General features: G+C 55.6%; 1 protein-coding gene across 1 annotated transcript; it reads left to right on the top strand.

The window, feature by feature from the left end:
• Positions 1–7,040: 7,040 nt before the first annotated feature.
• KCNK18 (potassium two pore domain channel subfamily K member 18) lies at positions 7,041–15,572 on the top strand. The gene is made up of 3 exons (XM_040992487.1): positions 7,041–7,533; positions 8,941–9,069; positions 14,770–15,572. Exons 1-3 carry the CDS (start codon positions 7,041–7,043, stop codon positions 15,570–15,572), a joined length of 1,425 nt encoding a protein of 474 aa, XP_040848421.1.
• The last annotated feature ends 2,178 nt before the right edge of the window (positions 15,573–17,750 follow it).

The raw sequence follows: 17,750 nt of genomic DNA, 5'->3' as shown, positions 1-17,750 counted from the left end.
TCCTGAATGGAGGCATTTCTAGGGTCACAGGTGACTGTAAATGGGGACTGCGCAAGTGGACCCCCATCGGTGCCATTTTCTCGACACCCCAGGCTTCCCCCAAATGCCAAAGCCTTCCCCTCCCATGCCCGGCATCCTGCATAAGGCTGCTCTTCTTTATTTCCCTGTGGACTTCTAAACAGAGGACAGAAGGTCAGAAGGGTGTTTCCTGATTAGTTGGCCCTCCGCTCTGTTTTGTGAATGAGGAAATGGGCTCCAAGTCTAGACCCCAGATGACACAGAGGGCACTGCGACAGAGAAAACAAATCAGGTGAACCAAGAAACAGGCTGTGCCAATCAGCTCATGTTTGTTTCCTCCCACCCCAAGAATCAACGCGAGGCCTCTGCCAGCTTCCACGTGGATTGACAAGAGAAGTGTTGACAGAAGCCAAATCCACTGTGGAGGATGGACTGAAGGCGACGTTCAGAACAAGATGGCCTCTGAACCAACTCACACGGGCTTAAGGGCCAAAGGCCTTTGTTGGCTCACGCACTCCGGTCAGGCACAGCTGGGTCCCCAGACCAACGGTGCCATCTGGTCCTGCTCTGTGATGGACGCCTCTTGGTGACAAGATTGCTGCCAGATGCTCCATGCTTGCATCCTTCCAGAGGCAGACTGTTTATCTCTCAATGCTTCTGTTGGGTTGTGTGTTCAAGCCTCCACCATGCACTGGCCATGGGGAAATGCAGCACCGAGTGGCTAAGCCTGGGTCACACACTCATCTCCAAGGTAGGGGTGAGGCATGCAGAGGAAAGGAGGGCTGCTGAGTACTGGGTACCAGAAGCAAATATGTCCACATTCTATGCAGAACTGGACACATGCAGCAGGCCAGTGCTCCCGGGGGAGATGGGAGGGGGGAGCCTTGGCGGTTCCCAAATGCACGTGGCTGTCCCCAGATTCCCCGAGCTCAGGCACAGCCTGCCATCACCAGGGAGCGCCCCAGCTTTGTAGGACCTTCTCAGTGATCTGTTGCAGAGACCATCAATTTCGCAGCTCTAAAATCCAGTCCCTACCTCAGCAGGCTCCGGGAGGCTGGTGTGCCTCAGTTTGCCCAGCTTTGTGACAAGGACAGTACAAGGAAAGTGCAAGCTGTTTGCAAAATGCAAGTCATCCCAGTGAGGACAAGGGGCAGCCAGGGAAGCAGCAGGAGGCAGATCCCATGGTGCAGGGCTGATGCCTGGTGGAGGCTGCAAGCTGTGGCATGATGAGGCCCTCGCTGTGGGGTGGCTGAAAATCATGGCTGAAGGGGCCTGAGGGTCCCTGAGCCGGAGCCCCACATGTGCAACTCCCTGCACAGCGAGTCTGCAGTTAGGGGTATGCATGAGATGAGAGGAACCACAAATATGCTTTGGTCCTGGAGTTCCGAGCCCAGACGCCCACCTGGGATGCTAGTCTGTACTGCCACGTGAGACCTGGGGGCAGCAGCAGCTGCATGCTGGTCCGGACACCTGGCTTGCTGAGCGCATGAAAGGCACCAGTTAAGGAACAGCAACTGGTACAGGCTGTGGATGTGGCTCCTGAATGCCCACACCTGTGAGTCAGGGCCAGTGCCTTCTGCCACTACCACAGGTGGACCCTGGGTTCCACCGGAAAGCCAAAGGCTCATGGGAGCCCAAGGGATCACCTTTCTTTACAGCTCTGTCTCCAAATACACAACAAAGAAAATTGCCACAGGAGCAAACTAGCCCCCAGAAGAGGGAAAAGCTGTGATATCCTCACGTGGTAACAATGATGGAAACACACATGGGAGACCTGGATGGGGTTTCTGGCTCTTGCCCTTGGCCCCGCCCTTCCTGTGCTTGTGGGCATTCGGGGAGTGAACCAGCAGGTGGAAACTATCTTCCCCCTCCTAGCAACTCCTGTCACTTTGCATTTTAAATAGAGAAATCTTTAAATAAGAGGGGGGAGGGGCACAGGAATCCGATAGCCAGAAATAATCTCCAATTCCCATGTCTGGATGAAATGGAACTTGTGGTCTGGGGACCACTGGATTTTCAAACATTTGAACCCTCCACGAGAGCAGGCATATCCCACCAGGCATATTTTTCACGTAGGAGAGGTGAAATTAAAGCGCTGGGCGGTTTGACCCACCTTGGCACCTCCAGGAAGCGGCCTCGCCCCGCCCTCTTCCCTGAGCCGGGAGGAAACAAATTCTAGATGTTCTTGGAGCTCCCTCTCCAGCCGCTGCCAGAAACGATGCAGCTCGCAGGAGTTCAGTGAGGACTGAGCGACACACTCAGGCCTCCTCGGACACGGGACGACAGGCAGGAGCAGGAACTTCTCTGCGCCCTTTCGGGGTGGGGCGGGGTCAGCCGTCTGCGGGGTAGCGCTCTGCGGCTGTGCACGCGTGTCGTAGGAGTGAGGGTGAGGGTGCCTTGGAGGGCGGCTCTGGGCCCTGCTGGGATACCTGTCGCTAGTTTGGTGTCAGTCCGGCCGCCGGACTGGCAGCTCTTAGCGCTGGGAAGGCTTGTTGGAGGACCCAAGCCCGGTGATAGGTGAAGCGCAGCGCAGCGCACGCACACACGCACGAAACAGGTGCAGATAACCCAGCAGCCTCCTGTGGCTTGGCATGCACGCCCCAGCCCAGTCTCGGACTAGATTTGGTAGATTCTGTGCTGTCACTTTTGGCTCCGGAGATGGGGCAGGAGCGTGGGGGTGGAGATGAGCTAAGCTCCTGCCCTCGCGCAGGCCGGACTCCAGCTGAAGGCAAAGCTCTGGCGGTCGGGAGGCTGTGGCGCCAGATGAGCCAGTCGCTGCCCTCTCTGTGCCCAGTTTCTAGATTGGTACAACAAAGTGGTTGGACATGATGTTTCCAAGAGAGGTTTTTTTTTTAATGATTTATTGGTATTGGGAAGGCAGTTACAGTGATCGAGCGAGAGAATCATCTGTCCGCTAGTTCACTCCCCAGATGGGCACAATGGCCGAAGCTGAGCTAGCATAAAGCTGGGAGCCAGGAACTTCTTCTGGGTGTCCCACGTGGGTGCAGGGGCCCACGGACTTGAGCTGTCCTCTGCTGTTTTTCCAGACCATTAGCAGAGAGCTGGATAGAAATAGAGCAACTAATACTGTGATGTGGTCCTTGATTTACTATTGATTTGGAAGACACTAGAATACATTTTGGATGATGTTAAAAAGTGGAAGTGCTTGTGGCTAGTGAGTGGCATACCACGCTAATCCACTGACAGCAATGGCATTCCACATGGGCAACAGTTAATGTCCCGTGTCCCAGCTGCTTCATTTCTGATCCAGCTTATATCCTGGAAAGGCAATGGAAGACAGCTCAGGTCCTTGGGCCTCTGAACCCACATAGGAGACCCTGTAGAAGCTCCTGGTTCCAGGCTTCAGACTCGCTGAGTTCCACCTGTTGTGGTCATTTGGAGAGTGAACCAGTGGATGGAAGATCTCTCTCTCTTCCTCTTTATCTTTCTCCCTTCCTCCCTCCTTAACCCTCTCTCTGTAACTCTTTTTTGTAAAAAAAAAAAAAAGGAAATCTTTAATAAAAGAATTTTCAGTGTGAAAATAAAGGAAAAAATAGAGCAGCCAGGACTCGAACCTGTGTCCACATAGGATGCTTGCTGGTGCTACTTGTGGAAGCTTAATTTGCAAAGCCATTGCTCTGGCCCCTCTGAGAGAGCTTTTAGGAGAACCAACATTCACTTAAAAATTCATGTGACTTTTTTTCTTGATGGTCGATGGTGTGTTTAGTGGCTTAGGAATATTTGCTATCACTGTTAGTTGACAGAAATTCAAGAATTTGCCACTCAGAGCAGCCGGGAGGCCATCGCCTGGATACCACTGCCCTCTTGTGGTGGCGAGTCTAAATGTGCAGGGTGGTGGCGAAGACTCCCCACAGTTAAAGGTTTGGCTCTGGTAGCCCTGGGTTTATGAGGGATCATGTCCCCAAAGCTCTTTCCAATCCGGGGAAGAATCCAGGCCTGTGACCTCGATGCTCCTAGCAACTCACCCTGTAATGCCCTGCTGAACCCTCCACACCGATACTGGGAAGCAGTCTGTAAGTGGATTTACAGCCAGATTACTTAAAGCTTATTTACAAATTAGCTACCAGATCAAGACATGCGAGCCTGAGGTCGAGTACACCCCTCCGCCCACCCCAAGAGGATTCATTGCAAGGGGAACAGGCAGGGAGCCCAGGCGGCACCAGCAGAAATTAAACCCCCGTGGTTGGGCGTGCCTTATAGTCAAGGGATATTAACATAACACAACACCAACTGTTTCCAAGCGCTCAACATCATTCAGGGCATGCCACAGAGGTCAACACCTCTTGCTGGGTCCAAAACATGTCCAGCTTCCCCCGGAAAGACCGCAGGCCTGCTGGCTGTTAGCATTCAGCCGCCATAGCCTTGTCTATCCTAGATGTTTAATGGGCATGACATCGAACAATGTGTATCCCCTGGAGTCTTAACTCTTACACAGCATGAGGCTTTCTGATGTTCGTATGTAAGGCAGTGTATAGTAGCGCGCCGTTGCTTTTCATGGCTACATATTATTCCACTGCTTGTCCACACTGCTTGGTTTATCCATTCATCTGCTGATGCACATTGTGGTTGTCTCCACCCTTGAATATCACAGATAACGCTGCTGCGAGCACTCATGCTCAGCTACACACTTTGGTCTCTGAGTTCAGGTCTTTTGCTTGTCTATCTAGGAATAGAATTTCTGAGTATTTTTGTAGTTTTATATTCAACTTTTCCAAAGAAAGGAATCTTCAGAGTGAAGCATATTAGGAGAGAAGGCAGCAGGACCCAGGGGCTGACAATCCCTGGGTATTCTTCAGCAGCCACTGCAAGTCATGGACGGGCTGGGCTGGGGCCAACAGCTCCCAGACACATGCATTCCTCACCAGGCATAACGTGCAGATCACGGGTCGGTTGGTTTGGTTTGGGACACAATGGAGATCCAGGAAGCCCGACCAATCCCTGCAAATACATCCCAACCCTCTTTCTGGCATCGCATTTGCTACCCTCCTCTTGACCCAAGCGAGTTACATGAGCACACCCACTCGTGGTGGAAGAGCAAGGCTATCCTCATGGAATCCACTGGGGGACGCTGCCACACCAGCTGGCAGGTGCAGTGGCTGTGTGTTGACCTACAGTAGGCAAGCAGAAAACTGGAAGCAGTGCCCTTCGCCACCATTCCCAGGGTGGCTTGCTAAATGTTAATGTTAGTTGTTCTTCTAAATGTTAATATACATTTTCTCTGTCGTATTTCCATTTGCTTAGTTGAGAGACAGAGATCTCCTGTCTGATGATTCACTCTCCAAATACCTGCAACAACCAAGGCTGGGCCAGGTTGCAGCCAAGAACCAGGAACTCCATCGGGGCCTCTCAGGTGGGTGGTGGGAGCCACCTTCTCCCACCATCACCTGCTGCCTCCCAGGGTGAACGTTAGCAGGAAGAGAAAGCAAGGTGGGACTCAGACTAACTGAGGCCCTGCGATGTGGGAGGCAGGTGCCTCAGGCATCATCCTCCCCAGGCCATTTGGGCCATATTTCCCCTTCATCCCAGCGACTCCCGGTCTTAAGGCAGAAGTGTTTTTACTGTGGATGTTTGTAGGAACCCACCCCGTCCTGGGCTGGGCAGCAAGGCATGCTGCCTACAGGAAATGCTCCCAGAAAGTTGGGATTCCACTCAATGGAAACTTTTAGGTGTATTTAACCCAGCCTCTTAAGGATGATGATCAGTAAGTGGCATAAATTATTCACTACCAGGAGCGTTCTCAGAAATGGCCCCAGCTGCAGAGCGCCCATGGGTGTGCCTTCTCTCCAGCGCGTGCCCACCCCTCGGCTCACCTTCTGAGGGCTGGGCTGCTCTCCCTAACATGGCAATGCTGTACATTCGGGCACCGAGGGAGAGCGGATCCAAGCAGAGACTTCCGTGCACAGCTGTGTGTCCTTTCCAGGTGTCCGGCACAGTGTGTCCGAGGCCAGCTTCTTGCAGACTCACACATGTGCGATCCTGATGGCCAGGCCTACGTGGGTGCACGATGCCAGGGAGTGATGCCCGGGCATGACGAGCCTCCGAAATTCACACCATCTCAGAAACCCATTCTGAGAACCCTGCCTCTAGGGAACACTCAGAAGGCAGAGGCTTTGGAAGGGAGGAGACACATTTTTTCCCAGCATTACCCTGGGGTGCAACCTGAGTGACTCCCCTCAGAACTAATCTGTCCCAGTCACTGCGGCTGGCTTGATCTTCCCCAGACTGGAATTCTCTCAGCTGTGCAGTGGGTCCCCATTGCAGGGTGGAAAGGGGGAGCCCACGTCCTCAGGGGACCTGACACAACCTCTGCAGAGGAGCAGGGGGCAGGAAGGGAGCACTGGAACCCTCACTACAGGTGGCAGGTGGCCACCATGGGGGGGGGGCAGCGCCGGGTAGGCTCTTGTCCCCCTGTGTGCTCAGCCACAGGGCAGCGGCGGCCCTGAGAGCAAAGCTCACAAGTGGAGGCCAGCACTGAGAGAGTCCGTGATGGCCACTGGGGGTGGTGCTGCTGGGACCTGCCTGGAGCAGGACCTGGGGCCGTGCGTCCCTGCCTTTGCCACCTGGATGATTTTCTGTCCTGGCAGACAAGGTCCCAGTCTGGCCACACAAGCACTGGGCAAACACCAGCACCACCTCAGCCCTCCGTCTTGCATTGTACCTGTCAACCCTGAGGGCTACGGCAGGTCAGGTGGTCCAACCTTCAGGGAAGGGTCATACACCCTGTACCCAAGGACGGGGTACACCCATGCCCACCATGAGGCTGCTGCAAGGACAGAAAAGTTACAGGTGTGTAAAGAAGTGGGGCCATGTATCAGGTCCACCTGGGATCAAAGCCCTTGGGAAACTGGAGGGCTCTGGCTGGGAGCCCAGGTGTGCCAGGCCGAGGAGTGCTGTAGACAACCCCCAGGAAGGGAAGCCCTTGGTGACACCCCCACGAATCAGATTTGGTACCTGGAAGCCAAAACTGTACTTGAGGGGTGGAAAAGCCCCAACGAAGGAACATGAACCTGGCACGCAGCTCCAAGGTCAGCTGTGGAGATCCAGAGCGACTCAGGGCGCCAGCGGGGCAGAGCTACTCCAGTGAACAAAACGCCCTGCTTTCCCGACGGGAAGCTTGCGCCCTCCTCCTAGCGCCGCAGGATCCGGCCACTCCCAGCACTCCCGCCTCCTTCACCTGCCTAGCCTGGAAGCTCCCGGCTCTTGCAGCAGCTGCTCCTACTCCAAACTTCAGCTCGGGTCCCGCCCTCAGCGCTCCGGAAGGGATGGAGGCCGCTGAGGGGCCAACGCTTGCACCTGCCAGAAGGTGCTGCCCGGACGCCGTAGGAAAGCTGTTCCCCAGCGTCTGCTTCCTCTGCTGCCTGGTGACCTACGCTCTGCTGGGAGCTGCGCTGTTCTCCGTCGTCGAGGGCCACCCGGTCCGCGGGGCACCGGACAACCAGGAGTTTGAGGCGTTCCTGGAGCAGCTCTGTGGCATCTTGGAATGTAACACAACAGGTAGGAGCCTCCCCCAACCCCTATTCCCCGCGGAGTTGAGAGCAGAGGCCGCCTTGAAAGAGGCTGAGGCTGGGAGCTGCCTGCAGCATCCTCCACTTTGCTGGATGAACCAGGCCAGCTGCAACCTGCGGGGCCTCAGTTTGCTCCTCTGGGAAATGGGGAGACTAAGGACCACTCAGGGTTGCAGTAAAGAATGCAGGAAAGGCACTGAACCCCTAGGTTCATGCTGCCTCCCCAAGAGGGGGACACGGAAGCTCTCAGACAACTTCCCTAAAGGAAACTTGCAAAGGGGCATGTTCCAGGGCAAATGGGAACAAGAGAGAGAGCAGAAAAGATAGAGACAAGACAGGCTCTAAAAGTCCCAGGAAGAATCCTGGACCGACGGTCCCCTGGGGTCTCAGCCACCTGCTTAGGGGCTACCTGCCCCTTGCTTTGGGTAGGTCTGCTCTGAGGATCTGCCTAGGCAACGCCTCTTGCCACTACAGTCACCCTGAACCATCCAAAGGTCTGGGTTGTTGCAAGTCCAGAGCTCACCTGACAGCCCAAGATGGGCACCCTCCAAGGAGCTGGTTCCCTGGGTTCCTCCCCAGATCCTCATAATTGGGCTGTCCAGGGCTGAGCTGGGCTCCTGAGACCTACCATGCTTTCCGGGTCTTTTCAAACACACAGCAAAGTTAGGGAAGCCAGGGTGGGTCCGATTCCCCAGGCACTGTTTCTAGCTCCCTGGAGGCCTGTGCTGGGCCCTTTTCACACAGCGTCTCAGTCCTTATAGCAGCCGTAGGCAGGAGGTGTGCGGGGTATGTGCTGGCCTCCTCTTTCAGATAAGGACCTGAGCCAGTGAGAGAAACTTGTGCCAGCCCACAGAACAGCAGAGCCAGGGAACTTGCCCTGACTGTCTGGGCTTCAGAGGCAGCCTATGCAGACTGCCTCATGCTGAGGTCAACAGAACCCATTGGGAGGCTTTTGCAGAAACCAAGGTGCCCAGGCCTTCTCTGTGGGCCCTGGGGCCAGGGCTGTGGAGGAGGAATCAGCCAGAGCTGTCCCCCAGGCAGCCCAGGCAGCCTAACCCTGCTGCCCTTTTCCCTCGGTGGGCTCCACACTTTCCATTTGCACGAGTGCTGTGAGAGAGGCAAGAAGTTGTCACGCCCTCCCCTTAGAAAGAAGAGAGAAGTGGAGGCTCAGAGAGCTAAGATGCCCTCCCCCCTGCCCCCACACCTGCATCACAACCTCAGGCCAGGGCGGCCTGGGGCTGCCTCGTAGCCCTAGAGTTGGGGTGTTAGACCTAGGCTGCTGAAGTATTGCAGAAGCAGGCTTTAAGAACTGCAGATGGGGCTGCTTGTTGTTGGGGAGGACCCCCTCCTCTGGGAAATGAGCTCCTCCCTCACCGCGGTCTCTCTCTTCCTGGAGTGGCCAAAGGCAGGCAGGCAGCTGTGCGGAAGCACCTACAGCAGCTGAAGCCGCAGTGGCTCCACAGCCCGGCCAGCTGGACCTTCCTCAGCGCGCTGTTCTTCTGCTGCACCGTGTTCAGCACCGTGGGTGAGTGCAGGGGGCAGAGGCTGCGGGAGGCCAGGAGCAGTGCTGGGACACTCAGTTAGTAAATGGATGGAGGAGCGGTGGGGCTAACCCCTGGTCTGCAGATGTTCTCCAGCCTCCAGCAGTGAGCAGGGCTGCCCACAAGGTGCCCCTGGGAGACACATCCTCCCCGTCTCAGGTGGGAGCCCCTTGGGTATGGCCCCAATAAAAGCAGAGCAGAGATGGATATCCGTCCCTGCCTGGCTTCCCTAGACTGGGTGCACCTGCCCAAAGTACAGCCTGACTGGTCTGGGGAGGGCGGGTTTGCCTGGATGTGTCCTACATGGGTTGAGCCAGTGAGGGCAGCCGAGAGAGTGTCCTGGGCGGGGCAGGGATCTGAGGTAGACGCTGAAGCTCCAGGTTCCTTTGAGGCTAAGCTGGATGGGTTGGAGGGCAGGGGAGATGCTGTGGGTGGTCAGACTGCCCTGGGCTGGGAGGATGGTGCTGGTCTCGCACTTAGGCCTTGTGTCATGGGCTCCAGGTTGGGTTGCTTGGGGGGAGTGGCATAGTGGTCCAGGATAAAGGAACTAAGTCAGGTCTGGCAGGAACCCCTCTGCTGGGTCAGGGGCCATTGGGAGAGGAAGAAGTAGAGCTACCCCCAAGCCTCAGCATGGGGGTTCTTGGGTGAGAACCTTCTCAGGAGTGTGGCCATGACCCAGGCCCTGTTCCTCTAGACCAGCCAGAAGGGCTACTCAGAGAGTAGGTGTCCATCCCAGAGGGACCACAGTGCCTAGGGCCTTGTGTTTGGGTCTCAGTAGATCCTAGAGGACCCATCTGCCCTGGCCTAGAGCTGTGTGGTCTCCAGAAAAGGCATGTAGCCCTCAGCCTGGAACCCCAACCCACAACCCTCCTGGGCTTGCCTGTCGGGGTCCACCCGGGGTCAGCTGCTGACCACATGTGGGAGCGGCAGCCAGGAAATTCCCCACCCCAGGCTGCAACCAGCATGACACCCAATCCATCAGGCTTCCAAGTTCAGGAAAACACATGGCCAAGGAAAGGAGGATTCTGGAGGGATGACAGCCGTGGGGCTGACGGGCAGCTCGGCTGTGGCACTGCATGTGTGCTGCTTCTGTCCTGTGAATTAGAGAGTTGCCAGAGGACCCGAGGCTCTGCCCACCTCAGTCACATCTGACAGAGGTAGGGTGCATATTCCTTCCACAGCTGTCAATCAGCAGGGCCGTCTTCCCAGAAGCCCCCCGTGCCTCCTACCCACACCCAAGCCAGGGCCCAGCAAGGGGGTTGAATGACGTATGAGCCCCCCAGCATCCTATGGTTTCTCCTTTTGGGGGGATGCAGATGCAGGCAGCAGGTGTCAGGCAGAAAGGATAAGGGAGAGGCCTACATGGCCCAGCAGGTGCCCCCACAGGGCAAGGTGCCTTAGGGACTTGCTCTTATTTTGTTTTTAAAGAGAGAGAGGTGTCTTCCATCTATTGGTTTACTCTCCAAACAGAGAGTAATGGCCAGAGCTGAGCTGATTTGAAGCTTGGTGCCCACTGTACTGGCCCTGGTCTTACTTAATTCTCACGGCCCTGGGGGCTCAGGTGCTGGGAGAGAACTAACAGGCATCGAGGCAGAGGCAGGGCTGAGGCCCTGCTGCTGAACCTCCAGGGACAGCCAAACCAGATTTCTCAGCCTCAATGCTGTAGCATCTTTGATTGGATAATTCCTTGGTGTGGGAAGGCTTAGCCTGTCCATTGTGATATAAAAAACAGAGGGAGTCAGAAAGGAAGAGAATCCCATGTGGTGGTTCACTCTGATTCTTGCAACAGCTGGGAGTGGGACTGGGCTGCAACTGACAGCTGAGGGCTCACTCCAGGCCTCCCGTGGGGGTGGTGGAGACCCCTGTACTTAATCCATCATGGCTGCTCCCGGGCGGCATCAGCAGGAAGCACTAGGGTCAGGAACCAGAGTGGGGTTCAAGGCCAGGCGCTCCGATGCGAGATGAGGGCATCTTGGGTGCTGAGTCAAACACTCACCCCCGCTGTGAGATGCTGAGCCGTGAGCTGGCCTGCATTCACAGATTCAGGCCACTTTCTGTACCAGAGCACCTCCAGATTCAGTGTCACCCCCACTGTGCAACAGCACTGCGGGGGACCTTGTCACAGTGCAAGTACATTCTCAGGCCCCAGCTAGGAATGGTGGCAGAGGGACCAGTAGCCTTCACAAGTTCTCCCCGTGATTCTCATACACCCTAACATGTGCAAAGCACCAGCCCAAGGCACAGGGAGTCAGTGGCTGCTGCCCGGTGGACTCACCTGGATGCCTTTGTTTCCGTGCCTGGGTCCTGCCCCGGGCCGATGGAGCCAATCTCCAGGCGCCAGGCCCAGGCCCAGGCGTCCATGATCTCAGGCCTCCTCCAGGTGATGCTAATGGCTGTCCAGCCAGCAAGGCGCTGCTGTAATAATGGAGATACATTAGCTGACTAAACTCATAAGGAGGTTATGCTACACCACCCACAGTACCGGGCGATTAAGATCTCAGGCCACTGGGTAATTGGAGCTGGAAGATGATGTGGGGGAATGTTCACCGTGTGGAGGTCCCTCTGGTGGTAGCACTTCCTGCTTGCATCTCCCATCACTGGGAATGTACTTGGCCTTGGTCCTAACCAAGGGATGCCTGACCTGTGTATGAAGCCCATCAACAGCCTCCACCCCCAGACACTCCCAGCGTTCCCTTTACGCTAGAAGTGCATGCATTATGAAATACTTGCTGGCCGCATGCAAGCTGGTTGGGTTGCCATGTGTGGATGCATTAGGAGCAAATGATAAGATTTTTTCCACTGTGCACATTTTCAGAACTGGGCTGGGTAGGTCCTTCCTGGCACAGGGGTTGTGTGCAGAGACTTGCTTCCGTGTGTGGGCAGGTCTGTCTTTCATCTGAAGCCACAGCTCCCCCAGGCACGTCTCTAAGTCACTAACCCGCCTCTGCCAAGGAGAGCCCGGGGCTTGTCATGTCGGTGGGGAAGGTCTTCAGGGTAGGAATATAGGTTCCTGTGGGCTGTGTGGCCCTGAGCTCTTCACCAACCCCTCTGTTCATTGTGCATCAAATGTGGGCAACATTAGGAGTTTTGACTTTACAATACTGTATAGATTCTGGCGAAAAGTGTTATATTCTTTAAAGAAAAAAATCTTTTTTTACTTATAATGCAGAATAACAGAGATCTTCCGTCTGCTGTTTCACTCCCCAGATGCCCACAAGAGTAGAGGTGGGCCAGGTCAAAGCCAGGAGCCAAGAACTGTACCTGGGTCTCCCACATGGGTGGCAGGAACCCAAGTTTTAGGCTATGATGTGCTGCCAAGTGAATCAGAGGGGGAGACAGGACTTAATCAATCCTGCAGGTGTCCTAAGTGGTAACCTCATCCACTTACCACCAGCCTGTCTCTTATTCAAAATAAAACCCAGGGGCTGCTGAGGTGGCACAACAGGCTAATCCTCTGCTTGTGGTGTCAGCATCCTATATGGCTACTGGTTCGTGTCCCAGCTGCTCCACTTCCCATCCAGCTCCCTGCTTATGGCCTAAGAAAACAGCAGAGGATGGCTCAGGTCTTTGGGCCCCTGTACCCACTTGGAAGACCCAGAAAGAAGCTCCTGGCTCCTGGTTTTGCATTAGCTCAGCTCCAGCTGTTGTAGCCTTTTGAGGAGTGAACGAGCAGATGAAAGATCTCTGGCCTCTGTAAATTTGTGTTTTAAATAAGAATAAATAAACATTTAAAAAATGAAATAAGCCCAAGAGGGACCATTGGCCTGAAGGATAGCATAATGTTTGGGGAGGGAGGGGTTGGTCCTTTATTCTGGTGGGGGAGGAACTTTCCTGACTTCCCTGTGGGGACACAGATCAGGACGCTGCCGGGGCTCCTCCTGGCAGCAGCAACATCTGAGGGCTGGCAGCCTTGCAGGGCCCATGCCAAAGCTGCCCCTGATGCTTCTCTGGGCTCCTGTTACCCTAGGAGTGGCTGCCGGCGCCCTCTACAGGGTGTGACTTCTGCCCCTTCCTCCCTGGAGCCTCCAGCCCCACCCACACACGTCTGGCATTCAGTAGGAAGTCAGTAGTTGCATATATTAATGCAACCTCTATTTATTTGTTCACACAGGCACTAAATGAGGCACTTGTAGGGCCCAGGAACAAAACAGACCGAGATCTCCATGGTGGTGAGGCTGAGAGTGCACAAACGTTCAGAGTTGGTCAGACGGCTGTGGGTGTTAGGGATGGCAGGAAGGGAGGAAGCGTTCGGATGAGGGATCAGGAACTCCCCTGAGAGGATGCTGTCCACACACAAAATGGAAAGAGCTGCCACATGGCTACGCAAAATGCAAACCTTGCAGGCAGAGTGGAGAGACAGTGCAAGGGGCCTGAGGCAGGTGCCAGCTTGGAACAGGAAGCAGGTGGGTGTGGCTGCCGCGGGTGGGACTGGAAGCTGGCTCTCACAGGCATGGGGGTTTCCATCCTGTGGGAGATGAGAGGCTCGGGAGGGTCTAATCAGGTCTGGTGGGAAGCGATTATTTGATAAGAAAGAGGATGAACTATCGCGTGCACAAAGAGCACAGCGCGGTGGTCATCACTGCTGTGGGCATGGAGCTGGGCATCGATTGTGGCTTACTCCCCATTCCCCAGGAGTCCAGAGCTGCTCCCAGGTGTGACAGATGCTCCGTGTACCAGCCAGAGCCACAGCTGGGCAATTTCCACTCTAGCCATTCTATCACATGGCCCAGGGCTCAGACCCATGACCGCACTGACATTCCGGCCCCACCTCTCCCTCTGCAGGAGAGGCACACAGAGGCCAGGTCGCCTGTCTGGGGCCTTGAGGACATCAGCAGGTAGGGCTCTTACTGAGATGCTATTCTAAAGGCGTGGTCCTCCACCCACTGCTTCAGCACTGGCATTACTCAGCCTGGTGTGCATGGGGAAACTGAGGCACCTGTGACAAAGCCCATGGCCCCAAGTCACACAGGGCACACAGGAGCTGACTGTAGAACACCTGTTCTTAGCCACCACCCCACACTCGTTGCCTGTCTTCTGGGATGGTTCTGGATTTAGTGAGGAGTCCTTAGAGAATCGCTCTGTGGTTGAGGATTCAGGGAGGCCTGCTTTCTGTTCCACTCCAAGTTTCTTCTTGATTCCCCAAAGCCGAAGCATTCTTCTACCCCATCTTGCCAAGATTTCTGTCCCACCGGAAGCATGGCAAGCCCTCGCCCTCCTCCCAGTTCCCACGCTAGCCAAAGCCCCCATTGCATCCCCCCCGGAGGAGTGTCAGAGCCTCTGCGCCAGTCTCGCTGTGTGCCAGGCGGCCTCCTGCTGGCATGCATGTAAGTGAGGACTGGCATTCTTATCTCACAGATTAAAAACCCACAAGTGGGACAGGCATTTGGCATAGCAAGGGAGATGCCATGTCCCACACAGGAGTGCCCAGGCTGCAATCCCAGCTTTGCTCCAAGGTACAGGGCAAAGATCTGCCCAGGAATTACTCCCTGTTCCAAAGAGAAGTTGCTGCTCCCACCACAGCTGGCCCAGCACCGGGCACAGGATGGCACTTTTCCAAGCCATGTGTGAAATGGTACGCCACAGTGGGGACATGGAGGCCCATTGTTCAAGATTCCTTTGGTGGGATGTAGGCGGCATGGGGAGGAGGGAGCAGACCATGACCCCCGGCCCCTGTCCTGTTTCAGGGTACAGCCGAATCTTCCCGGCCACCAGGCTGGGCAAGTACCTGTGTATGCTCTACGCCCTTTTTGGCATCCCATTGATGTTCCTGGTCCTCACGGACATAGGCGACGTCCTGGCGACTGTGTTCTCGGCCTCTTACAATCGGTTCCGCAAACTACCTCTCTTCACTTGCCACCCCTCCACGTGGCTGTGCTGGAAAGGGCAGCAGCCAGACGCGACGCCCCCCAGGCAAGATCACAGCACAGTCCCACAGATCGTTATCAGTACCGAGGACCAGGAGCTCCCGGGTCCCAGACCTGGCCGCTGTTCCTCGGCTCCGGGTTTCAGCACGGAGCTGCTGGAGAGACTTCTGTCCCCCAAGAACACCCTGCAGCTGTCGCCACGGACCTTGGAGAGGAGCAGCTCCTGCCCGGAGCTGGCTGGGGGGCAGCTCTCCTACTCCATTATCAGCAACCTGGACGAGGTGGGGCGGCAGGTGGAGGCCTTGGACGTGCCCCTGCCCGTGGTCGCCCTGGTGGTGTTAGCCTACATCTCCTGTGCGGCGGCTGTCCTTCCCTTCTGGGAGACGCAGCTGGACTTCGAGGACGCCTTCTACTTCTGCTTCGTCACCCTGACCACCATCGGCTTTGCCGACACCGACCTGGAGCACCCGCACTTCTTCCTGTTCTTCTCCCTCTACATCCTGGTGGGCATGGAGATCCTGTGCATAGCCTTCAAGCTGGTCCAGAACAGACTCCTGCGCGTCTACAGAAATCTCCTGCTCTGCTTGGCCACGGGAAAGCCTCACCAATTCGTTAAGCAGTGAGGTGACCTGCCAGCACCTGTTTCGTGAAAGACGTGGGCTGAGCTGGTGGTCAGGCCCTGTCTTTTGGGGTGGCATAGTCAGAGAATTTGAGATGCAGAGACAAACCCATCTGGTCGTTGGTCCCTGCAGTGAACTGGCCAGTACAGCATCCTGCCTTCCCACCAGGACGTTGGTGGGGTGGGGGTGGGGAAGCAAATAACAAAACAAAACCAAAAACCCTCACCATCCTCTGGGGCCTAACTCGTTCCCATGAATGCAATTTTCTTTTTTAAAAAGACTTATTTATTTTTATTTGAAAGGCAGAGTTGCAGAGTGAGAAGGAGAAAGAGAGGGCAGTCTTCCCTCTGCTGGTTCATTCTCCAAATGGCTGTAACAGCTGGAGCTGGGGGCCAGTCCAAAGCCAGGGGTCCCCTCCAGCTCTTCCATGGGAGTGCGGGGTCCCCAGGACCTGGACCATCCTCTCTTGGTTTCCCAGGCCAACAATAGGGAACTGGAACAAAAGCAAAGCAGCCAGAACTTGAACCCGCACCCATATGACTTGCAGGAGCCACAGGTAGAGATTTAGCCCGAGTAGCCACAGTGCTGGCTCCTGGCTCCTGGCTCCTGCTGACTACATTTTAAAAACAGCCCCACCAAATCCAAACCTGTCTGCTGAGTGCCACAGGTTTTCTTGTGACATGAGAAGAAAAAAAAAAAAATCACCTTGGCTCTTGCGATTTGTCCTTTCAGCTGCAAGCACTCTCCCCAAGCTGCCCCCGTCACTCAATGGCAGCGTGAATGCCCGTGACACCGGTCCCAGGCTCTGGGGGGGCATGGACACCATGAGTGGAATCACCACTGAGTTCACAGCCACCTGGGTACTTACTGGTATGAGTCTCTGAAGATGACTTCTCTCCTTCAGTGACCTGTGGCTAGTGCACCTGCACAAGTCAGCACGTGCAATACTGATGTCTGGATGAGCGGCCGGTTCCTGCAAATGTATGCATGCACTGGGTGAATGTGCAGCTGAACTGCTCACATGTGGTTGGGTGGACCTGTGGGTGGGCTGGTCAGAGTCACACCCACACAGCCTGGCACCCCAGCACTCTCTGCCTGAAGACTGCTTCACACCATGGGTACAACAGGGCAGGATGGAGTGCCCAGGAGCTGGTATCTGGGAAAGTTGCCTCTGGCTACAGTGAAGACATGGCACCCTCCTTCCCTTGCTTCCCAGGGACTGAGTGTGGGGCATAGCCAACTCCAGGGGCCTCACTGGTACTCCCCGGCTCAGCTTCCTCCATATCCTCACTTCTCGGGGCTTCCCAAGACCACCTCCCCATGTGCCCACTCACCTCGGGGGTCATTGGTGGGAACCCCAGCCTGAGAGAGAATGTCAGCAAATCCCTGTGGAAATGGGTGGGCATACATGCAGATCAGCACCCATCTTACTGGCTCCCTCATGAATTTTTGCAAACATCTGGGACTAGTGTCATGGAGAACATCTTGTAAAATCCACCAATGTCTTGTGATCAGGGAAATGAGTCAGTTCCAGCAATGGTCAACATTGCTGCAAGTGTAGCAGAAATGCAGAAGAGGCCCTGGGACCGGAGAGGTGGAACCCTATAAAAAGAAGGGGGAACACCTAGCCTGAAGTCTCCTCCATTCTGTCTTAGGTCCTGGCCATCACCCTGACCTATCTCTGGGAGGGTTCTAGGGTCTTCCTTTCTAGTTTTTCCCCCACAAATATTAGGCCTTCTTCCCCTTCAAGTCTTGAGGACCAGGCAGTGGAGCTCAAGAAAGGTGAGAAAGATGCCACAAAGACTCAGAGCCCTAACAGGTGGCATCTCAAGCAATATCTTCACACTCAACTTTGTCCCAATCCTATAGCTGACACATTGTTCAGGAGGAACCGGAGCCCTCCCTGGGAAGCAATGGTCAGCCCTGCAAGCCCCTTCTGGGGCCTGCAGCAGGCTCAGGCTCTTGGTCGTGTCTGCTCCAATGCCATGGTGCTGGGACACAGCCAGGTCCTGTGGTCCACCAAGACCGGTGTACCTGGGATGTGGGATTGAAGACAACCGCGGAGCTGTGTCTGCAGCTGAGGGGGTCTCACTGCCTGATTCTGTTCCTGCCAGCCACTGGGACACTGGCTGGGGCATGCCAGGGCCACAGGACTCTACTGGACACTGCAACAGGGTCAGA

Source organism: Ochotona curzoniae, unplaced genomic scaffold (genome assembly GCF_017591425.1).
Source record: "Ochotona curzoniae isolate NIBS_2020 unplaced genomic scaffold, NIBS_Ocur_1.0 contig_66, whole genome shotgun sequence".
Classification (NCBI taxonomy): domain Eukaryota; kingdom Metazoa; phylum Chordata; class Mammalia; order Lagomorpha; family Ochotonidae; genus Ochotona; species Ochotona curzoniae.
The sequence above is the reverse complement of the archived record's forward strand: the minus strand, read 5'-3'. Positions and strand labels throughout refer to the sequence as shown.